Here is a 20,392-nt window from a genome sequence, read left to right on the forward strand (position 1 = left end):
CATCCTTTGCCCGCTATATGGCACAAAACAACTTTCTCCCTATATTCTGCCTCTTTTCCTGCACTGGCGTAAAGCCGTGTAATTGCTCTACCTAAAATTCCTAACCTAGTCCTTCAAAATCACTTTAGGCCCATGTCAATTCTTCCCTTGCTATCCGAGGCGATCGGAGCCTGCGTACACAAATAACTGTCGCAGTTTGTGTTCCGGAACAACCTCTTATGCTCTTCCTTTCAACCAGGTCACAGCACCGATTCCGCTCTCCTCAAAATGATTGGCCATATTAGGGCGGGGATGCGGGAAGCTAAAGTGTTAGTATTCATTGATTTTTCAAACGCCTTCAATACCGTCAATCACGATATCTTTTTATTTATTTAACTTTGATCTCTCCTATAGCTGGTATTGTTTTATATACATATATGTATATATATAATATATTTTCAGAGACACCGGCACTCTACTTATATCGATGATACTTCTCCAAGTTTGATAGTGTAGATGATAATAGTGTAGCGTCGGCTCTGGTGAGTATTTTGTCTCAACTTTTTGAAATTATTTAATCTCTTATCTTAATCTTCCGTGTGCGTATCATGTGTGTGCAGATGACTTGCACCTTTATACACAGGCGAGTGTGGAATTTATTTCTCAGGCAATAAACCAGTTAAATAGGGACTTGGACTATATCGCAGTTGGTCGACTAAGTATGGTTTAACCCTGAATCCCAACGAAATGCCAAGCCTTTAATTTTGGATTGAACAGTCATTAATTTATGAAGTATAATATGAGACCTATAAAATCAAAGGCAGCTAAATCCAAGTCTGTCAAATATTCAGGTAAACTACAAAAATCGGCCCTAAGCACGTCATTACGGATCCTCCCGATCCATCGAAGTACTGCTCTTGCTAGGGCCAATGTTAGCAACACTCCCGGTTTGAGAAGCTGAAATAACTGTTCGGATAGCTACAATATTCTTTATTTTAAAGCAGATTTATAAAGAATGAGAATATTACTAATAATCTGAATTTTAAATGATAAAACTTCGTTTATTAGTACTTAGTACAGAGTAAAAATAATTTTTTTGAACTGAATTTGTTAGAGATTTAGCTGCATTTGTTATAACATGAAAACACTAAAGCGTGTCCAACTAACTAAACAAGATAGCGCCATTGTTAATCCATTTTACGACATTAAGGCATTTAGCTGCCCTTGATTTTAAAGGCCTCATATGTTGATACTACTTGGATTAATGTTTAAAACTATTTACACTTATGTACGAGTATAAAAGTATGTATGTATTTTTGTGTATATCTTTGTGCGTTTAATTTTTACTTTAATGCACCTACGGGTATTTACTCTGCACTACCTTTAGGTACCTGGTAAAGAATGCTTTAAATTGCCTAAAGTTTAGGCAACCAGCCTTTTTTTTCCTTCCCTAAGCTAAAGATAGCCTTGAGAGGCTATGTCAGCATAAGCTAACAAGTAGGTGAGCTCACGGGGCTCAAACCTGACGACATTGCTAACACTAACCCTAGCAAGAGCAGTGTTTCGCAGAATCAACCACCTGATCGGAAACGCGACCCACTGAGGAGATCGGTCAAGAAAGTCAGTTGGCTGTGTCTGTGGGTTAATTTACTCGTCGAACCCTTCGTTGCTAGCGACAGGTTCGTCTTGTTTCATACTTTTTTACCTTTAAAGTCGGCACGCATTACTGCTACCCCGCAGAAATAGGAGAGCTCTGCGCGGGTATGATACCTACCACCCGTACGGTCACACAAAACTAAGCAATAAGTGCGTAAGCATTTTCAAATTGCCTAGCTCATCTAACGTGGCAAAACAAAAACGAGAGTGCAACTACAAACAAACATTGCGTCCATGGTTGGCGACGGCTGGCGACTAGTTGTTTTGAACACGAAACTATGTGTGATGTCAGACTAAAATACACTTTACGACTCTGGGCTTAGAACGTTAAATTCTAGCGTACTGGTAATAGAAATAGCAAAACTCGATTGAATTTTAAAGCATTATCGAGCTTACGCCATTGCAATAAAGGTGAATTTATTTTTGTTGGTTGAATTTAGCGATAAATTTTCACAGCGCGGCAAGCGAACGGTCTCTGTAGACGCAGCTGCCCCCTCCCCGCATGGCGCCGCGTCCCTTCCCCGCGCGCCTTGTAAGCCCCGCGCGTGTCTCGACGACACAGAATTGAATATGTTTATTTAGACGCAATAATGCCTATTGTTTATTGTTTCTTGGAGACAGTCGACAAAACTTTTTTTTTTTTTGCAGACGAGCATACGGCCCACCTGATGGTGAGTGATTACCGTCGCTCATGGACTTCAGCAATGCCAGGAGCAGAGCCAAGCCGCTGCCTACCGCTTAATACTAATACTAAATAGTAAAAACGAGATGCCGATATCATCTTGAACAATTCCTCAGAGCACTCCCCATGGAACTTACGGTACAAAATACAGAGGAACCGAAGTCCCTCCGCAGACCCAGAGGTTCCAAACGATCAAATTACGATACTCAAATTATTTAGACCTAAAATTTCCAGAGAGTTACCGTTATTTGACACACACAGAGAACAATCACAGTGATGGAAGCGTTCTCTAGGACTCGCGCTAATTTTGGCCTAGTTGAATATCCCGTTAATACAGGTCAGTGCAGGCTTCAAGTACCCCATAGATTGATAGGATTCACTTCGGGATGTCTGCTATGCTAATGCACAAAAATGATCTATCTCCCCTTCAACAAAAGAATTTATAATTTTATACTAGATAGTGTGTATACTAAATTGAATGCACATATAAATCCATAGCAAAGCATGTAAGAAACGAATAGAACAGCTTGGAATGTGAGTGGTATAGTGTTTCTAAAGGTCTCAGAATTTAATTAGACAGAGAATTTCAGTTTGTCCTTTGATCCACGTACTATCGAACTTAATTATTATACTCATCACTAAATATTGTAATTAGTAGGTGTTAATAGATACATCATTGAACTACTACTCAATCATACGATCTTGCAGCTTTACTTTTGTAATACATTTTGACAAAGGTTAAAAAATTAACGCACATTGTCCTGTCTACATATACAAATCTTTGAATCGGGCGGTCCACGGCTTGCGCCGCCATTCTGGATATTTTGACGGGAAGGTCGATCACGTGACTCGTCGCGGCGAGGGGCGGCGTGCTTTGCGGAGTGCGGGGCGCTGGCTAGACTCTCCAGTAGTCGAGCCATCCGTCTGCTGCTTCGACTGCAGCCGGTCGCGGGGATCCACGCCCCGCCCGCGCGCGCCTTAACTCATAGCGATTACATTCTTTTTCACTCAAAAGTTGAAAAGTGAGAGAGAGATCCAAAAGTTGACTAGAGGGCAGCTCTCGAGATCAGCAGAAGAGTGCGACGGTTTTGCTACGTAACGAGGTCGTATGCGTATTTTTCGCAGAGGCGGCGCGCGGCGACGGGGCGGCGAGGAGGCGCGCGGGCCGCTCGCGCCCGGCCCGGCCGTCGCGACGGCACGCTCGGCAGACATGGTTCGATCGCGAGTGGAGTGCGTCGCGCGTGCCGGCGCGTAGCCTCATGCGTCTGCCGAGCCCCAGCAACGGTGGCGCGGAACTATCATGGACGTGGTGACGCCGCACATCACCTCCGTACTGAAGACATACCAGGCCAGCGCGCCGCGCAGCCTGCAGGGTCCGGGCGGCCGAGCCCCGCGCGGCCCCGATCCGCCGCCGCCTCCGCCACCGCCCGCCGCGCCGCCCATCCTTCTGGCCGCTGACGCCGAACTGGGTGAGCGCGGCGAGACTCGCCTCGAAGGAGAACCCATCTCCTGCTTCAGCGTCGGCGGCGAACGGCGGCTGTGCTTGCCGCAGATCCTAACTTCTGTGCTTACGGATTTCACATTAGAGCAAATAAATCGCGTGTGTGACGAATTACAAATATACTGTTCGCGCTGCACCCCGGAGCAGCTGCACGAACTGAAGTCGACAGGAGTGTTACCGAGGTCGGCGCCCTCGTGCGGACTCATCACGCAGACGGACGCAGAGCGGCTGTGCGCGGCGCTGCTGCATGCCCCGGCTGCCTCGCGTCCCCACAAGCTACCCGGCTTCCGTGTATATCACGAGTGTTTTGGAGGAGCACGGGGTGTGTGTTCACCCGAGGCGGGTCTGGTGCAGTGCTCAGAGTGCCGAGCGCTGTATGTGCCGCGCCGGTTCGTGTGCCATTCCCACGAGACGGAGAACCGCACCTGCCATTGGGGCTTTGACTCGTCCCACTGGCGTCGGTTTTTACTGGTCGCGGACGAGGAACAGGATCAGGAGAAGTGCATCGCGCTCCTGGACGATCTCGCCGCCAGAGACGAGGCTGCCGCGCTCGCTCCGCTGCCTTTGAAGCATCATCATCAGCTGCCCTTGAAAAGAAAACAGGTTAGTAATTTCACATCCTTTTTAAATCAATTTATTTATAAATAATTAATCAGCAGAAAAGTGAAATATCAATAATTTACGATCATTCAAGTTATGAATGACCCACAGTATCATTATAATTATCGTTCAAACTGTGTAGTCTAAAATGCCTAAATGATAGTAGTACACTTCAAAGAACATTGGTACAAACCAATTAGAAACATTAATGTAGTTTTCGTTGATCTTATTAGATTCCATTAAGAAATATTTCAACTGTCTTTCATATTGAATGTAGAGAATCAAGTAGAGTCATGACCGTTTGGCCATGTGATGATGAGTTAGTACCTTCCAGAACATTCGGAGACTAAATAAAGGTAGAGTAAACTAAAAAAGTGTAGCATTGAAGGTTACGGAGAGTACTTAGTGGTAGGCATTGCTGTTGTCCAAGAGCGACAGTAACCACTCACCTACAGCTCGTCCGCCTACAAGGGCAATAAAAAAAAAAGTATATTTCACGTAATGAGTGACATTGGCCTTCCGTGACTATTGTTATCGTTTGCGATCCACAACAATAATCGCGTGCCGTTAAACATTTAAACAGACACACTGAAACAGAAAATATTATGTGAGAACATGTATCTGAGTACATTGGAAAATTATTCCTTAATATCGAATCGAACTTGGACGTGTGGCGGTAGCCATCACAAGATATATAACGCAAGATATTTGAGAGATGTCTGAATCTCGCTTACGACATTTTCAAGTTGAGATCGCATATATACAAATTCCGAACAACAACATTCGGACCGTCGGTCTACCGAGCAATAACACCCGCTCGGTGGAAGATCTTCCTTTCGTCGTTTAGCCCTCCAAAGACGTAAAAATCGCCAATTCGGATATAGCAAGTTACCTTATTATTGTAACACTAACAAAATAAAAGATTTTTTCCCCTGGATTTTCGCTGGTAGCCTAAGGGGTTATTCCAGTACGCGCCAACGGGTAGTTGAGCTATGAGCTCAACCTGAGAGAAATTTGCTATCTACTAGCCTTAGCAAGGGCAGTGCTTCGCAGAATCTACCGCCGGATCGGAATCGCGACCCATTGTGAAGATCCGGCGAGAAATTCATTGGGCTGCGAACTATCAATCACTTTTAATCTTCTCATATTCATTTCAATCTTATATTCTTAAAAGAAGGTTTTTTATAGTGTCTATCTGTACTTTAATAAACAATTTATAATACTATACAAGGATGAGTAATCGAGAGAAACTGACATCTACAGTTCAACGGGAAAATCATTCATTCATCTGAAATTCATAGAGACCTTAACAAAGGGATACGACTCTCACCAAACTCGACGCTTGTAACTTGTAAGGCACAATACGGTCTGATCCATAAAATATTACCCATTGAATGGATTCAATGAACAAATAGGTGAAAGCTAGTGTTCACGTTTAGGTCATTAATCTTTCAATTGATGGTACTTCAAGTTAAACGTCCAATGTGTCTAGAAAGTTCAGTTCGTCTGAACTGGCACCTTCAAATAAAATGGATAAAACAACTTAAAAACTGGTGTCCCTTGCTGTTAAAACATTGCTCAGACTATTAGAGTGTTAAATAGAAGAACGTAATATATTTTGATGGTCCGATTATATATTTTTTTATTTAAATTCAAAATCGTCTGCCGTTTTTATAAAACACAAGTAGCGTATTGCCACTCGAAAAGCGTGTATGACACTTAATTTTTATCGGTCCGTAAAACGTCCACTGTGCGATATGGATTGCGTTTATTATCTATTTACTGCCACGTCCTCGGGGCCTACCACGAGACTGGTGAGATAAAAACAATGTTTAATACGAATTAATATTGCCTATTCGAGTGACGCATAGTTTTGAACTGAACTGTTGATTTTACGCTACCGTATCGATACATTTACGAATAAAAACGGTGGTAATCATCCTGATTAACGGCCCATTACACTCATGCATTTGCTAATAAACTCTAAAGTGAAGTTGTGGTTTTATTATTGTATATCAGATTACAAATATGTACCGATAAACCTTTAGAGGCTAAAGCCCCTTTGTACGCTAATTCTACATCCTATCTCTATGATCGTAAGATTATAACCTGATTTAGTTCTCGTAGTAATGTCTTAAGAGTAAGCGTGTACATACCCCTAATAAAGACACGTGCGTGTATGCGTCTTGTGAGCCCGCGCAGGTAGGTAACACCACCCTGCCTATTTCTACCGTGAAGCAGTGATGTGTTTCGGTTGGAAGGGTACGGGCAGCTGTTGTACTTTAAAACGAAGACTTAAAACTCAGGTCCCAAAGTGGGTGGCGGCGTTTGCGCTGTTTTTGTCTGTGTTTGGACTGTGATCACGTGCACCGATTTACGAAATGAAAATAAAGGTGATTGGCTAAAATTTCAGAGATATTCACATGTTTTGTAATGTACGCGTTTCGGCAATTAGGTTAAGGTGGACAATTGTCTTGGGTGCTGCCAACGTCTAGTTGGTCGAATCGTAGATCGTGATACAATATTGTCAGTGCCAGCGCCGCGATCGCCGATACTATGCCTCGTATGTAAGGTAATCCATTGGCAAGCTCGCTAGCTGACAGATGCTAGCCGGCTCGCGAATGTCGCCGCACTAGCAGGCTAAAAAATCAACTCGTGCCGATGTCTCGGCCTAACTTGTATGCATAAGACCAGTCATCGTTCTTGTCGAACCCGTCGCTTGCGACGAAGGGTTCAACGAGTAAATTAACCTACAGACACAGCCAATTGAATTTCTCGCCGGATCTTCTCAGTGGGTCACGTTTCCACTCCGGTGGTAGATTCTGCGAAGCACGGCTCTTGAGAGGGTTCGTGTTAGCAACTTAGTCAGGTTTGAGACCCGAGAGCTCACCTACATGTTAGGGCGAAGCTAAAACAGCCTCTCAAGGCTATCAGCATAGGTAGGAAAAAATATATGCATAAGATTTCAACCATACAAGGAAAGCCAGCAAGCCGACTCTTCCGCCTAATAATTACATTCATTCATTGAACACATGGTTTTTACCTCTGACTAGCGGGTTTTAAAATACAATGGCTTAGATCGTTAAAAAAAAGGTTACTAATTAATCATTTAAAGACCAAATATAAAACTGGTTGGAGTTTGTTGGTCAAATATCGTTAACCACTTTAATGATAAACGTTATAATGTTATAACGTTGTTAAAATAAATAAACACGCCACCTTTCCTAGAAGGTCTAATGTAATGCATACTCAAAGCTAGACCACCCGTGTCCCGTATCCACATAGGAAAAGGTCACTATTGTTGTTGTTAAAAACGGTAATCGCAGCGTAATTTAATATTTATTATGATTATGCAATTAGATATCGGCCAAAGCGTCGTAACGACCGCACACGTTTGCAATGAACGACTGGGTACGATTTGTTGGACAATCTAGAGATCAATGACCTTGCATTTGTCTTAATAAACCATCTATTCATAAACTGCACATTGTTGTTAAAAAAAATAACATACGCTATATCACCAGAAGACGGTGCTTGAAGGATTTTAAACAACAAAAAAAAAATATTTTTTTTTTATTGCCCATGTAAGCAGACAAGCATACGGTCCACCTGATGGTGAGTGGTTACCGTCGCCCATGGACTTCAGCAATGCCAGGGGCAGAGCCAAGCCGCTGCCTACCGCTTAATACTCTCCACAAGCCTCGTTTGAAGAAGGACATGTCATAACGCTCGGGAAACACCGTGGAGGGGAGCTCATTCCATAGCCGGATGGTACGTGGCAAAAAAGACCTCTGGAAACGCACTGTGGATGAACGCAGTGGCTCCAGGTAGTATGGATGAACTCTACTCCGGTGGCGGGCGGTGCGATGGTAAAAACGAGATGAAGGTAAAGGCGAATAATTCCTCAGAGCACTCCCCAAGGAACATACGGTACAAAATACAGAGGGAACCGAAGTCCCTCCGCTAGGTAATGTTCGTCTTGGTATAGTAATTTGTGAACTTACTGAGTTTCTCGTCGGATTTTCTCAGTGGGTTGTGTTTCCGATCCAGTGGCATTGAGAGTGTGGTGGTAGAGAGAAGATCCACTGAGCAAATTTTACGGTAGGCCAACGGCCCGAATCTTACCTTTAGAATTGAAGTGACTTAAACCAAAATTCTTGTTTTTTGGTAAACACCAAAAATGTAATTGAAGAATTTTATTGTAATCTTTCAGTTATTCGATTTTAATACTCTAAGGAATGCACTTGATTTTAAAGAGACGGAAAGAGTTCTTTGACCTTTTCTAGACTAAAAGAGACTGTTTAATATTATAAACTTATAGAATACATGTCTATAAGACTTTCAAAGTATGAAACTAATTTTCTGAAAATCTACAGCTAAGTCACGGTGGTCAAATTTACAGTTAAGTTACTGGTGGTAGGACCTCTTGTGAGTCCGCACGGGTAGGTACCACCACCCTGCCTATTTCTGCCGTAAGCAGTAATGCGTTTCGATTTGAAGGGCGGGGCAGACGTTGTAACTATATTTTCTTAGAATTTATATCTCAAGGTGGGCGGAGCATTTTCGTTGTAGATGTCTATGGGCTCCAGTAACCACTTAACACCAGGTGGGCTGTGAGCTCGTCCACCCATCTAAGCAATAAAAATGAACTTATATTCCTCGTCCTTCAAAGTACTCATTTTGTTAATAATTAAAAATTTTAATTAACTCACTTCTTCCTCGTCCTTGAAGCGGTTTAGATTTTATTTAATTTCTATTAAATCGACCGCTACCTTCCTGCTGTCCCTAAAATGTGTCTCATTTTAAAACATTACCTCGTCCACAAGCGTGAACTATTTTTTCTCATACCATGGCGTTCCATTCTCAACTCATTTCTGTTCTTTTTATCTTGCATATCTATAATTACGTCCAATTAGCAGAGGAGAAATCGATCTGAACTCGCAACGTGCAATAAGCCATATCAAATGTTCATATCTCAGAGAAATTATATGTTCAACATCCTGTTGTACTCAGAAATGCAAACTATGGTCGTACAAAGACATAACGAAATATGTCACGTTGTTTAATAAAACTGGGAATAATCAACCTTATAATGTAACCTTAAAAGCCGGTTTTATTAAATGTCAAAGAAGATACGACCTATGCTATTGTTGAGATGAAATGAAAACAACGCTATCTATTAAAAAGATACGTGCATAATATTTGCTTTGTTTACGACGATAACATGCACATAACCTGCTGCAATAACAAAATGGGCTGAAATTAATATAATAACATATTATATAAAAATGTATGTATACGAGTATGTTTTTTTTTATTGCTTGGATGGATGGGTGGACGTGCTCACGACCCACCCACCTGGTGTTAAGCGGTTACTGGAGCCCATAGACATCTACAACGTAAATGTGCCACCCACCTTGAAGATATAGTTCTAAGGTCTCAAGTATAGTGACAACGGCTGCCCCACCCTTCAAACCGAAACGCGTTACTGCTTCACGGCAGAAATAGGCGGGGTGGTGGTACCTACCCTCGCGGACTCACAAGAGGTCCTACCACCAGTAAATGAATAATGTGTAAAGTGTTCAACACAATGAAAGTGAGGCCCATATACATGTTTATTTTTTATTGGGGGTGAATGAGCTCACGGTCAACCTGATCTTACGTGGTTACAGGAGCCCGTAGACATGAATGCTGCAGACGCCGTTACGGAGTGGAATTCGCTATAGAACGTGCTAATACAAGTTCTTGACTAAAAATGGTATTACTCAAGATTGCTCTATGATATTTTCAAATTGTCATAATTAACATACTTGGACGGTATTATTTCGTACCGATTACGATCTGCTTGTATAGTTTTGTGGTGAACACCACAACTGCGCACGTGCAGTTAATTAACAAGAATGACAATGTGAAAACGGTAATACCGACTGACCTCATGAATTTATATTGCAACCGTTTTTAATTTCAACGAGCTTCGCTTATGTTCCTACCGACTTCGTTAATAATGCGCATTGTCTCTGGTTTTTCAAGATGGAGCTTAAACTGTCAAAACTGCTCGTTCCCGCCTTTTTGTTTGTTTGTTTACTGTCTTCATTTTGCGAATTTTAGCGTAAAGCGGATATTATATAATATCATTATAAATATGATTTAATTAAACGTGTTCGTTTATTTTCTTTTTTAGATTTCCTAAAAAAATAATGCATCAATGCTTTCTAGAAAATGGGCGGGAAAATAAATGTACATTATGGCGCACGCATGTAAAGATCATTGTCAAAGTAATGCGCATACGCATGTGGCGTGACATACGCATGAACACGCATGAAAGTTATCTTACAAATTTAATGCACAGCACTGTACAGTACAAGCAAGTTGCAGTAAAACAATTGTAATTTTATGCTTGCTCGTCTTGACAATAGTTCGTCTTGTATGTGCATAACAGTGTACTTATTTGATATCTAGAAAAATAGCCCACAGAGTTTCTCGTCGAATCTTCTCAGTATATTGCGATTCCGATCCGATGGTAGATTCTGCGAAGCACTGCTCTTGCTAGAGCTAGCGTTAGCAAAATTCTCTGATTGAGTGAGCCGTGAGCTCAACTCTGATTGAGTGAACCGTGAGCTCACCTACCCATCCAGGCGTAGCTCAAACAGACCCTCAGGCTACCAGCGAATAGGTAGGGGGAATATCTAGAAAAATCACGTCCATTGTTAATACATTGATATTTCAAGCACCTTTGACAGTTGGATACCTGTTAATACTGTCAGTCGAAAATGCGAAATACTGTCAAGCGTAAAAATATTTGTTCTATCTTCTGCCAGTCTAAGTTCGAAAGAGTACGAACAAATTTTTTTTTCCTTAGGCTATTCCAGCTACGCCCAGACGGGCTGAAGAACATTCATTCAGATTTTCGCACGCTCAACTTTGATGTGTGATGTATTTAGCAAGTATTTTTCATTCATTATCATAATGAATATCAATACTTCACATATAGACTATACTTATTAATACAATCTACGCTATTTAACCTCAAAGGCATATTCTCGTGTTATTTTTGTTTGAAATCTCTTCGTTTGTTACAAATGAATGTACCTACACGTATGTATGTAATTTTAGTAACAGCTTAGCTGCTACACAATAAATTGATTCTCAACGTACACATAAATCACCGTAACGACTGCATTAAATATAAACTGTAACACGAAACGTGCTTAGCCTTTTATTTGTTGCGAGTTCGTCGACTCCATTACTTGTGCGGCTCCGTACTCGCAAAATTAATTAATTTATATCGATAATTTACGTCCGATTTGTCTTTTCTTGCAATATTTAGGTATATCTTTGTTTTAAATATATCTTTATATATCTTTGTTTCAGTAGGCAGCGGCTTGGTTCTGCCCCTGGCATTGCTGAAGTCTAAGGGCGACGGTAACCTCTCACCATCAGGTGGGCCGTATGCTCGTCTGCCTACAAGTGAAAAAAAAAAAAAAAAACAATTTTTGTTGATTACATAACGGATTTATTAATTCATTTCAGAAATTAGAATTGATCACGGAATACAAAGAAAGAAGCGTTGTGTAAGACGACTTATTATTTATACATAATTTTGGAAAATTAATGAGGAATTAAAATCGCATTATTTTAATATTGCACTTTTTTTTTAGTATTTTGCTTTTACATTACTTTTCTATGTCCAGATTCTGATAACATCAAATAATCACGTATTGCAATTAGTATACATAAATCGTAGTTCTCATACTCGAAAGAAGCTATTTTTATTTGGTAGAACATAAAACTATTTACAGTGAAAACTTATGAGCATATCAATATCTTGTTCATGTATTCTTTTATCTGGTAGCTGTCATATAATTCAACATATTTGACATTAAATGTTTTACATTAAACATTTTATATTAAGGTGGTAGGACCTCTTGTGTGTCCGCGCGGATAGGTACCACCGCCCTACCTATTTCTGCCGTGAAGCAGTAATGCGTTTCGGTTTTAAGGGTGGGGCAGCCGTTGTAACTATACTGAGACCTTAGAACTCATATCTCAAGGTGGGTGGCGCATTTACGTTGTAGATGTCTATGGGCTCCAGTAACCACTTAACATCAGGTGGGAGGTGAGCTCGTTCACTCATCTCGACCAGATTGCTTAGTGCGAGTTTTTTAACTTCTCGATCGCGTAAAAGTTAACTCGAAATTTGTATGGAGTTGGAACTGCTTCCCTTCTTTTGTCGCTAGGGGCGCTGTTCCAACTCCATACAAATTTGAATAAAAAAATAAAACACGCAGCTTGTTGTTCATTAAATATATAACGTTATTGCAGACATTATCAATGCAATCACCATTACACACTGGACGTAACACAAACAAGGAGGCACACGACAATACAATGAATAGTTTATACGTAAGAGAACTCATTTTCACCGGACGGACCCACACACACCGCAGAGACCCGGTTTCAATAACGTGAATAATAAAAATACATTCTCGTGTCGTTATTTACCCCCGTGGTTATGATTATTATAATTTTAACGTTAGCTTAGTTGGCGTGCTCGAGAAATTTTATTCGACACAACTTTTTGGTATTTTTCTTTAGTACTCATAATTTATAGGAATAATTAAATAGAAACGAAAAGAACTATTTAGCGTCTGACTAGCTTTGATAAAACATAAATAGCAAGTTAGACTAAGAAAAAATGTATTAACTTTATTGTCATTATGTAAATTGTAAAATCAAATCATACGTCATCTTGATTAAGCTATTATTTATTCGATGTTGGAATTAAACTTATATTTAAATATCGAATAACAATTTAAAATAGGGCAAGTAAATAACAAGCACAGAATTTTTTTGATACATATGCTTTATTTTTATAACTTCAGGCAAGACTCTAGTCTTATTATCCTAGACTAGAGTCATGACGTGAGACGTGAGCATCGAGCATTGAAGTGTCTTGTCTATAGGTATTAGTACATTAGCTTAATTACAAAATCAAAGGAGTTATGTAGCATGTGTAGTACACGATTTTATAAGACCTACAAATATTCGAATTTCGATGGTAGGCAATTGTTTATGAATCGGTAAGACCGTGCAATCCCGTATGAGGGTCGTTTCGTCGCTTTCAATTCGTGGCAGTCCCAGAATACAGTACTAAAACAAACAGTGTATAAATTGTTTGAGTCATGTTTGCAATTAAAATTAAGGTCGCGATTAACGCTTCATAAAAAGGAAGTCGTCTCTTTAATTCGTCCCGGGCTCTTCTCGTGTTAACGCTCTGTTTGACACGTTCAGGACGAAAACAATTCTATTCATGCGGATTTTAAACGAAAGGACGCATCTTTACGTATAAAATTATGGGATACATAACGTAAATGTCACCTGTAAAGTCGAAATATTGAGGCAATAATGTGAAAATTATTTGTGAGACTATAAGCTGTTGGTATCAACAAGATCTAACAACCGACTGACTACCAATGAATATTTTTTAGACGCTAGTGCGTCCGCTAGTCACATCAGACATGTTAATGCTGCTAAATTAAGTCGTCTATTTTCACGGCTAGTTAGCTAGGCCGCGGGCGTGCGTGTGTGTCACGTAAATCAGACGGATATCGCGCTTAGCAACAGACTGCTCCACAGACTAGCGCGGGCTTGCGCGGGCGACATGCAGACCGGAGTGTAAAAAAAAACATGGCGGGCTATTCGCATCATACTTACCGGCCCGCGACGTAATTTCTAGATAAAAAGTTTTCGTTTCTTATTTAACACGTAAAACTGCTTTTATGGCTTAGTTTAGTTATTTTTTTTATTGTTATCGAATAACGTATGTAACGAATGACAAAAATAATGTAATGACAATAAAAAAACGCGAGGTTCAATCGTAACAGTACTTTTAATTATGTATACGTTTTGTTTCAAATTTATGTAATTTTGTGTTCTAGATTCCATATTTGAATTGCTTCGTCCACTTTGTTTTGGATTACTATCATTCATAATGACACGGAAGACAGAGACGCGTTCTAAAATTATCGCGTTTTTTGGGTTTGCTAAGGAATGCAGTGACACAACTCAGAAATCTATAAAAAATATATATTATGTGTATATTTAAAACGCTTTTAATGTTTTATCTGGGCACTTATTTTATTACTTTTATAATTTACGACGTTTCAAATATTTAACACTTTGGATATGTTATAGATGCTTCAGAAAATACCACTGGCTATAATTTACGGTTGATCTCACGGGCTTAGGGTTGCTATAACAAAATGCCTACTAAGAATGTATCTCACGTACCTACACGTCGTACGTAACGGACAGGTTGATACGATAGATATCTCGTTGAATGGCGAAAAACTTACATGATTTAGTACTTTTTTTTTTATTGCCAAGTTGTGTGGACGAGCTCTCAGCCCACCTGGTGTTAAGTGGTTACTGGAGCCCATATACATCTACAACGTAAATGCGCCACACACCTTGAGATATAAGTTCTAAGGTCTCAAGTATAGTTACAACGGCTACCCCACCCTTCAAGCCGAAACGCATTACTGCTTCACGGCAGAAATAGGCGGGGCGGTGGTGCCTACCCTTGCGGACTCACAAGAGGTCCTACCACCAGTAAAAATGTATAATGTTATGTACCTAATGTTATTTACGCCAACAAAATCGTTATCAAGTATTTGGCACAAACAAGCTGCGACGTTTTGCACTATCGTGTGAATTATTCAGTTTGGCGACTCGTCTAACCGGTTCCGTTGGAAAGAATACGAAAAAAATAAATAAAAGCGTTTTGTTAGAGTTCGTCGTAACAAATGTATGCGATGTTGTAAATTCGCTGTGTGGCGTTACATTTCTTTTCGGATTTTTTAAAAAATACTAGTTAGAGGTCCCGCGGTAGTCGAAATTCGACGATAATTAATTGGAATTTTAAGTTTGTACACTATTATGATTGTATTTTATACTTCTATAATCACAAATTTCGCCAAGGCTACACTATAAAAAAAATAATATTAATAAAGACAAACAATATTTAATCTATTCTTAATTTGATCACAGCATAGACCTATATAGTAGGGACACGACATATTGTTCTATACGTACAATTGCTTATATAAATAGCACCCATTTTGAAGGCACACACATAAACATATATCTATCTCGTTCTAACTCAGCACTTTAACTCGCAGGAAATCAATATAACAGTATTTCAGTGCGTACATAAAATGAAATATGAATATACGTAAATGTCTCCGTCTCCGTCTAATGAGTCCGAAAATCCGCCATGTTTAGCGCGCCAAATGTCATTGTCACGTCAGTTCGGCCGTCTGTTTTGGGTTGTACATTATTTATTGACTTTGATATCGATTTAATTTAATTGCTTATATAAAATTTCTAATTTTATCATACTTAAAACATACAAAAATAATAATTAAAACATGTTTTATAGGATCTCAAGAAAGTCGATGCCCTAAAACTATTATCTATAAATATTTAAATTCATTATGGAGCCCTCACCCGAAACATAGATTATACACTTAATATATTTGAATCCGAAATATCGGACACCATTTTTCGGTCGGAATCTATTCATCATGACACTAATCATAAATACCTCTTTAAAATATGTCATCAAAACATATTTAGACATTCTGTTTAGATATTTCGGGAAAAAGGCTACCGACAAAATCTCTTCGGAACTATTTAAATAATTATAATAAATAAGATTTATTCCGCAGTGAGTAAAACACTATTGTAAATTCGTTAAATATTTATTAATTAAGTGATTTCAGAGAGGAAGTCATAAGGAATGACGTTTGTAATTTCATTAACGAATAAAATATGTTCTGTAGGTGTTTTTTTTTATCAGGCGGTCCCTTGATAAGTTTAAAATTTGCGTGCGGTGTGGTAGTGCGGTGCACCTTACTTGAGGTGCGCTGCGGTAGTGTGTTACGGACTTTAGAGTCAGCAAAACAATTAAAATAGATTGTAATAGTCTAAGAAAAACACGTACTCAAAATACGATAACATTCAGCATGCTAGAAATGGGCTGATGGCACTGTACTACGCCATATCTTTATGTTTTGCGGCAAACGACAACTTTATAAAATCAGTGTAGCAAATTTTAAAAATCGTCATATCGTTTACTTTGAAAATTTGAAGCACGAACTCGTCTTAGATTTCACATAATATCTAAATCACATCTTTGCACATAACAATATACTTACTTCCAATTAAAGTATTAATTCTACAAATACATTCATACTCAACAATTATTTAAAATAAAATAAGCCAAGAACGTTAATCGATAAAACCTACTAACATTAAAATCTTCTGGGCAGCACTAAAACCGCCATGTTTTGTGGCCAGATGACGTCACAGTGGCACGATTTTTTTGTTGACGTTTCATTTCCATAGGTTTCCTACTTCAGTGGATCACAGACGTCAAGAACAAAAGTTTGACAATAAATAGTATGCATGCATGTGTGCGTCAAATACATGGTATGTAGTGTGTGTAATGTTTTCTTTATTGATTTAATGTATCTTTAATGCATTACTTAAAAAAATATTAGCATTGTGCACTTCTCTATAATTCTCTATAAATGTGGAAAATTTCATACTCCTCCGTCCGCGCAATTTTCGTAAAAAGGGATACAAAGTTTTTGCTTCACGTATTATAATATAAAAATGTAATAATATACTGTTAGAACGAAATAATATCGGGTTCATAAAAAATTAAACTATCAGAAATGCCATCTGATTTCGATAACTAGTTTGATCCAATTTTTGAAATTAAGTTTTTTTTTTATTGGCATATTAATTATAACAAATGTTGATTGTACGAAATAGAAATGCTCCACAACCCTCGGTTGTGTTGGATCTAGGTAGGAGGGTCAACTTGTGTAAACTTAACCCTTGAAATTAATTAAAATACACAGTCTGTCCCCGGAGTCATTAGGATAATTTAATACAGTAAATGATCATTATTTCGGCCAGCATTTTCCTTGACGCCATTAAAATACTGTTTTTATACCAGGCATAGTATGCTGACGAATGTTCGTGCATATAGTTGGCAATTTATGATGAAAGGCGGTTGCATGCAGCAGAGATGCGAATGTTGCGATGGATGTGTGGAGTAACGAGAATGGATAGAATACTGAATACGGAATGAATATGTTAGAGGAAGTCTGAAAGTGGCACCTGTGACAGAGAGCTGAGGAGTGCGCGTTTGGGATGGTATGGACATGTGATGAGACGAAATGAAAATGAGGTTGGTAAGAGAGTGTTAACTATGAATGTGGAAGGATATAGAGGAAGAGCTAGACCTAAGAAGAAAAGGATAGATTGTGTGAAAGACGATATGGGTAAGAGGGGAGTGAGCGAAGAAATGGTATATGATAGATGTATGGAAGGAGAAAACATGTTGCGCCGACCCCAGGTGACTGGGAGAAGGGCGGGATAATGATGAATGATAGTTGGTAATTTATGATCCTCTAGAAATTTCCGTGAGCGTAGTTTAAAAAACATAAGACAATGTCAGATTTCACACGAACTGTGAATTCGACAAAATTGATCAAACCGTAAAGTATTTCTTGCTACCCGCATAAAGGAAATTAATTAAATGGTAATTAGTGACTTATCACACAACACACTGGTTTTTGTGTTAACAAAATTATGATAATTTACTTAGTAGCATCTCTTATTCATTGCCGTGCTTCGATCAACAATAGTAACTAGATTTCGGGTCGGCGCAAAAATCCGTCTCGTTAAATAACAGCGCACTTCAAATGTGAGCTCTTATTTTGTCTAGTTCACTCCAGACACAGCCAATGTCAACCCGTCTCACAATGCCGCAGTGTGTATTCAAAAATTGCAAAAAATGCCCGAAAAAGCAATTTAACGGCCGGAGTATCTTACTTTCGGTAAGTACATGAAGTATACGTTATATTTTAAGCTTTAAACTAATAAATAATATTAAATTTTAAACAAAATTACCGATTTTTAACCACCGCTACAAATGTTGGCCAAGGCTCGCCAACACTTGGACAAAATTTTAGTTTAACAGAAAACTAAATGCATGGAGTAGATTTGTGTTGTAATAATTTTTAAAAATTTGTTAGCAGTACTTCAAAATTGGTTAGTTAAAATTGGTTAATTCTGCTTTTGTGTCTTTTTGTTGGATTCTCATTGGATACTTAGCTTTCCTTTTTTATTTAAGCTTTCCTAGCAATCACGTGTGCAGAATGGATCTCGATTGTCGCCAGAGAAAGAAGAGATTACTTTTATAAGCCAGCTAAGAACTCCACTCATTGACACTGGACATCTTTGCCTTCCGTGTTCACGGCTACTGAAACGTGGCCGAAGCATTGTAATAAAAATATCGCGCTCAAAACCGTTTAAACGTTGTTTTATCATATGAGTCGACTATTATCAAAGCCGGCAATCTGACTTTTGGACAATTATTGGTAAATCAGAAAAACGAATTATTGACTTTGTATTCCATTGGCAGTCACAAAACTCTTCGGAACGACATCTTAGATAAATAACAGGTTAACTATTAACCTTTATTTAGTGCAGGTTTTGAACCGTATTCTTTGAAGGAGACGATTATATTCAAATCAATCTGTAATGACATATCAATAATTTTTTTTTGTCCAAATGCACAGATTGCCACCTTTGATAATAGACGACTCATATGTACTAGTCGCGAAAACATAAAAATATACTACAAAAATATCTATTACACAAAACGTAACGCTAATAAAATAATAAGTAATGTATAGATACCAACAAACATAAATCCTCAAAACATAAAAAGTAAACAACTAAACACCTTTTTCACTGGTGGTAGGACCTCTTGGGAGTCCGCACGGGTAGGTACCACCACCCCGCCTATTTCCGCCGTGAAGCAGTAATGCGTTTCGGTTCGAATGGTGGGGTAGCCGTTGTAACTATACTGAGATCTTAGAACTTATATCTCGAGGTGAGTGGCGCATTTACGTTGTAGATGTCTATGGGCTCCAGTAACCACTTAACACCAGGTGGGCTGTTAGCTCGTCCATCCATATAAGCAATAAAAAAAAAACTTACTTTTATTCATATAATAAATTATTTTAGTGTTCAACGCGACTCCGTTACCTCCTGTAGTAAATAGAAATTGAAATTTCAAGCAAAAATAAATAAAACAAAACGATGTTAGTTCTCAAAGCTATAACGGAAAAAATTACTTTATTTGTTGGGTCATAAAGTTCATTTAACATTAAAGGTTGTTTAACATATGTCATTTCGTTTGTAAGTGACAGGAGTAATTTATTGCTTTGTGACGAATGATCGTAAGTATTAGATAATGTTTTGGAGATTTGGAACTTTATTACTAGGTGGCATAGCTGTAATTAGTTTGAACTTAAAACTGTTTCAAAACTTTTTTCTCCGTTTGTTGTAAACCAACGTAGCTATGTATGTGTATATTCACGCGGACAGTTTTTGCTTCGATTTTGTACGTGTCCCTTTATCTAGTTACTATTGTTGATCGAAGTTGCCGTGATTAAAATTAATGGACGCAGCGTCTCCGAGACATGAGTATTTTGAAATGTATAATTTAAGATAAACTCAACGGTCGTGTTGTTTAATACGAAGATTGTACCTAATTTTATATAGAAAGAATTCTTTGGCGTTTTTGTGGTTAAAGCATACTCGAATTAGTCGTAATGTATGAAATTAGTAAAGAAGAACTTTTGTTCATTTATTACGCCCACACTTCGTAACTACACAACGTATCGTTCTGAAATTATTCATACACATTTATACAGAGGTAGAGAAAATGTAGAGTACTTAGAGGAAGGTAGAGTACTTTTCATCCAGAAAACAAGGAAAAGTTAAGTACACCTGACTTTTTTCTACAGTTTTATCTTTTTTTTTTTTTATTGCTTAGATGGTTGGAAGAGCTCACAGCCCACCTGGTGTTAAGTGGTTACTGGAGCCCA

General features: G+C 38.9%; 1 protein-coding gene and 1 long non-coding RNA gene across 3 annotated transcripts in view; both read left to right on the plus strand.

Moving 5' to 3' along the window:
- The first annotated feature begins 2,998 nt into the window (after positions 1 to 2,998).
- The window catches only part of LOC101744016 (ski oncogene), a 105,928-nt gene continuing 88,534 nt past the window's right edge, over positions 2,999 to 20,392 (plus strand). For both annotated transcript variants that reach the window (XM_038020017.2, XM_038020013.2), the window contains exon 1: positions 2,999 to 4,421. In XM_038020017.2, coding sequence (XP_037875945.1) covers positions 3,618 to 4,421 — 804 coding nt within the window. In that variant the 5' untranslated portion in view covers positions 2,999 to 3,617. The remainder of the gene's footprint in view (positions 4,422 to 20,392) is intronic.
- LOC134201823 (uncharacterized) lies at positions 12,668 to 18,810 on the plus strand. The gene is made up of 2 exons (XR_009977078.1): positions 12,668 to 18,331; positions 18,628 to 18,810. It is a non-coding gene; the product is annotated as an uncharacterized LOC134201823 (long non-coding RNA).

Source organism: Bombyx mori, chromosome 3, assembly GCF_030269925.1.
Source record: "Bombyx mori chromosome 3, ASM3026992v2".
Classification (NCBI taxonomy): Eukaryota; Metazoa; Arthropoda; class Insecta; order Lepidoptera; family Bombycidae; genus Bombyx; species Bombyx mori.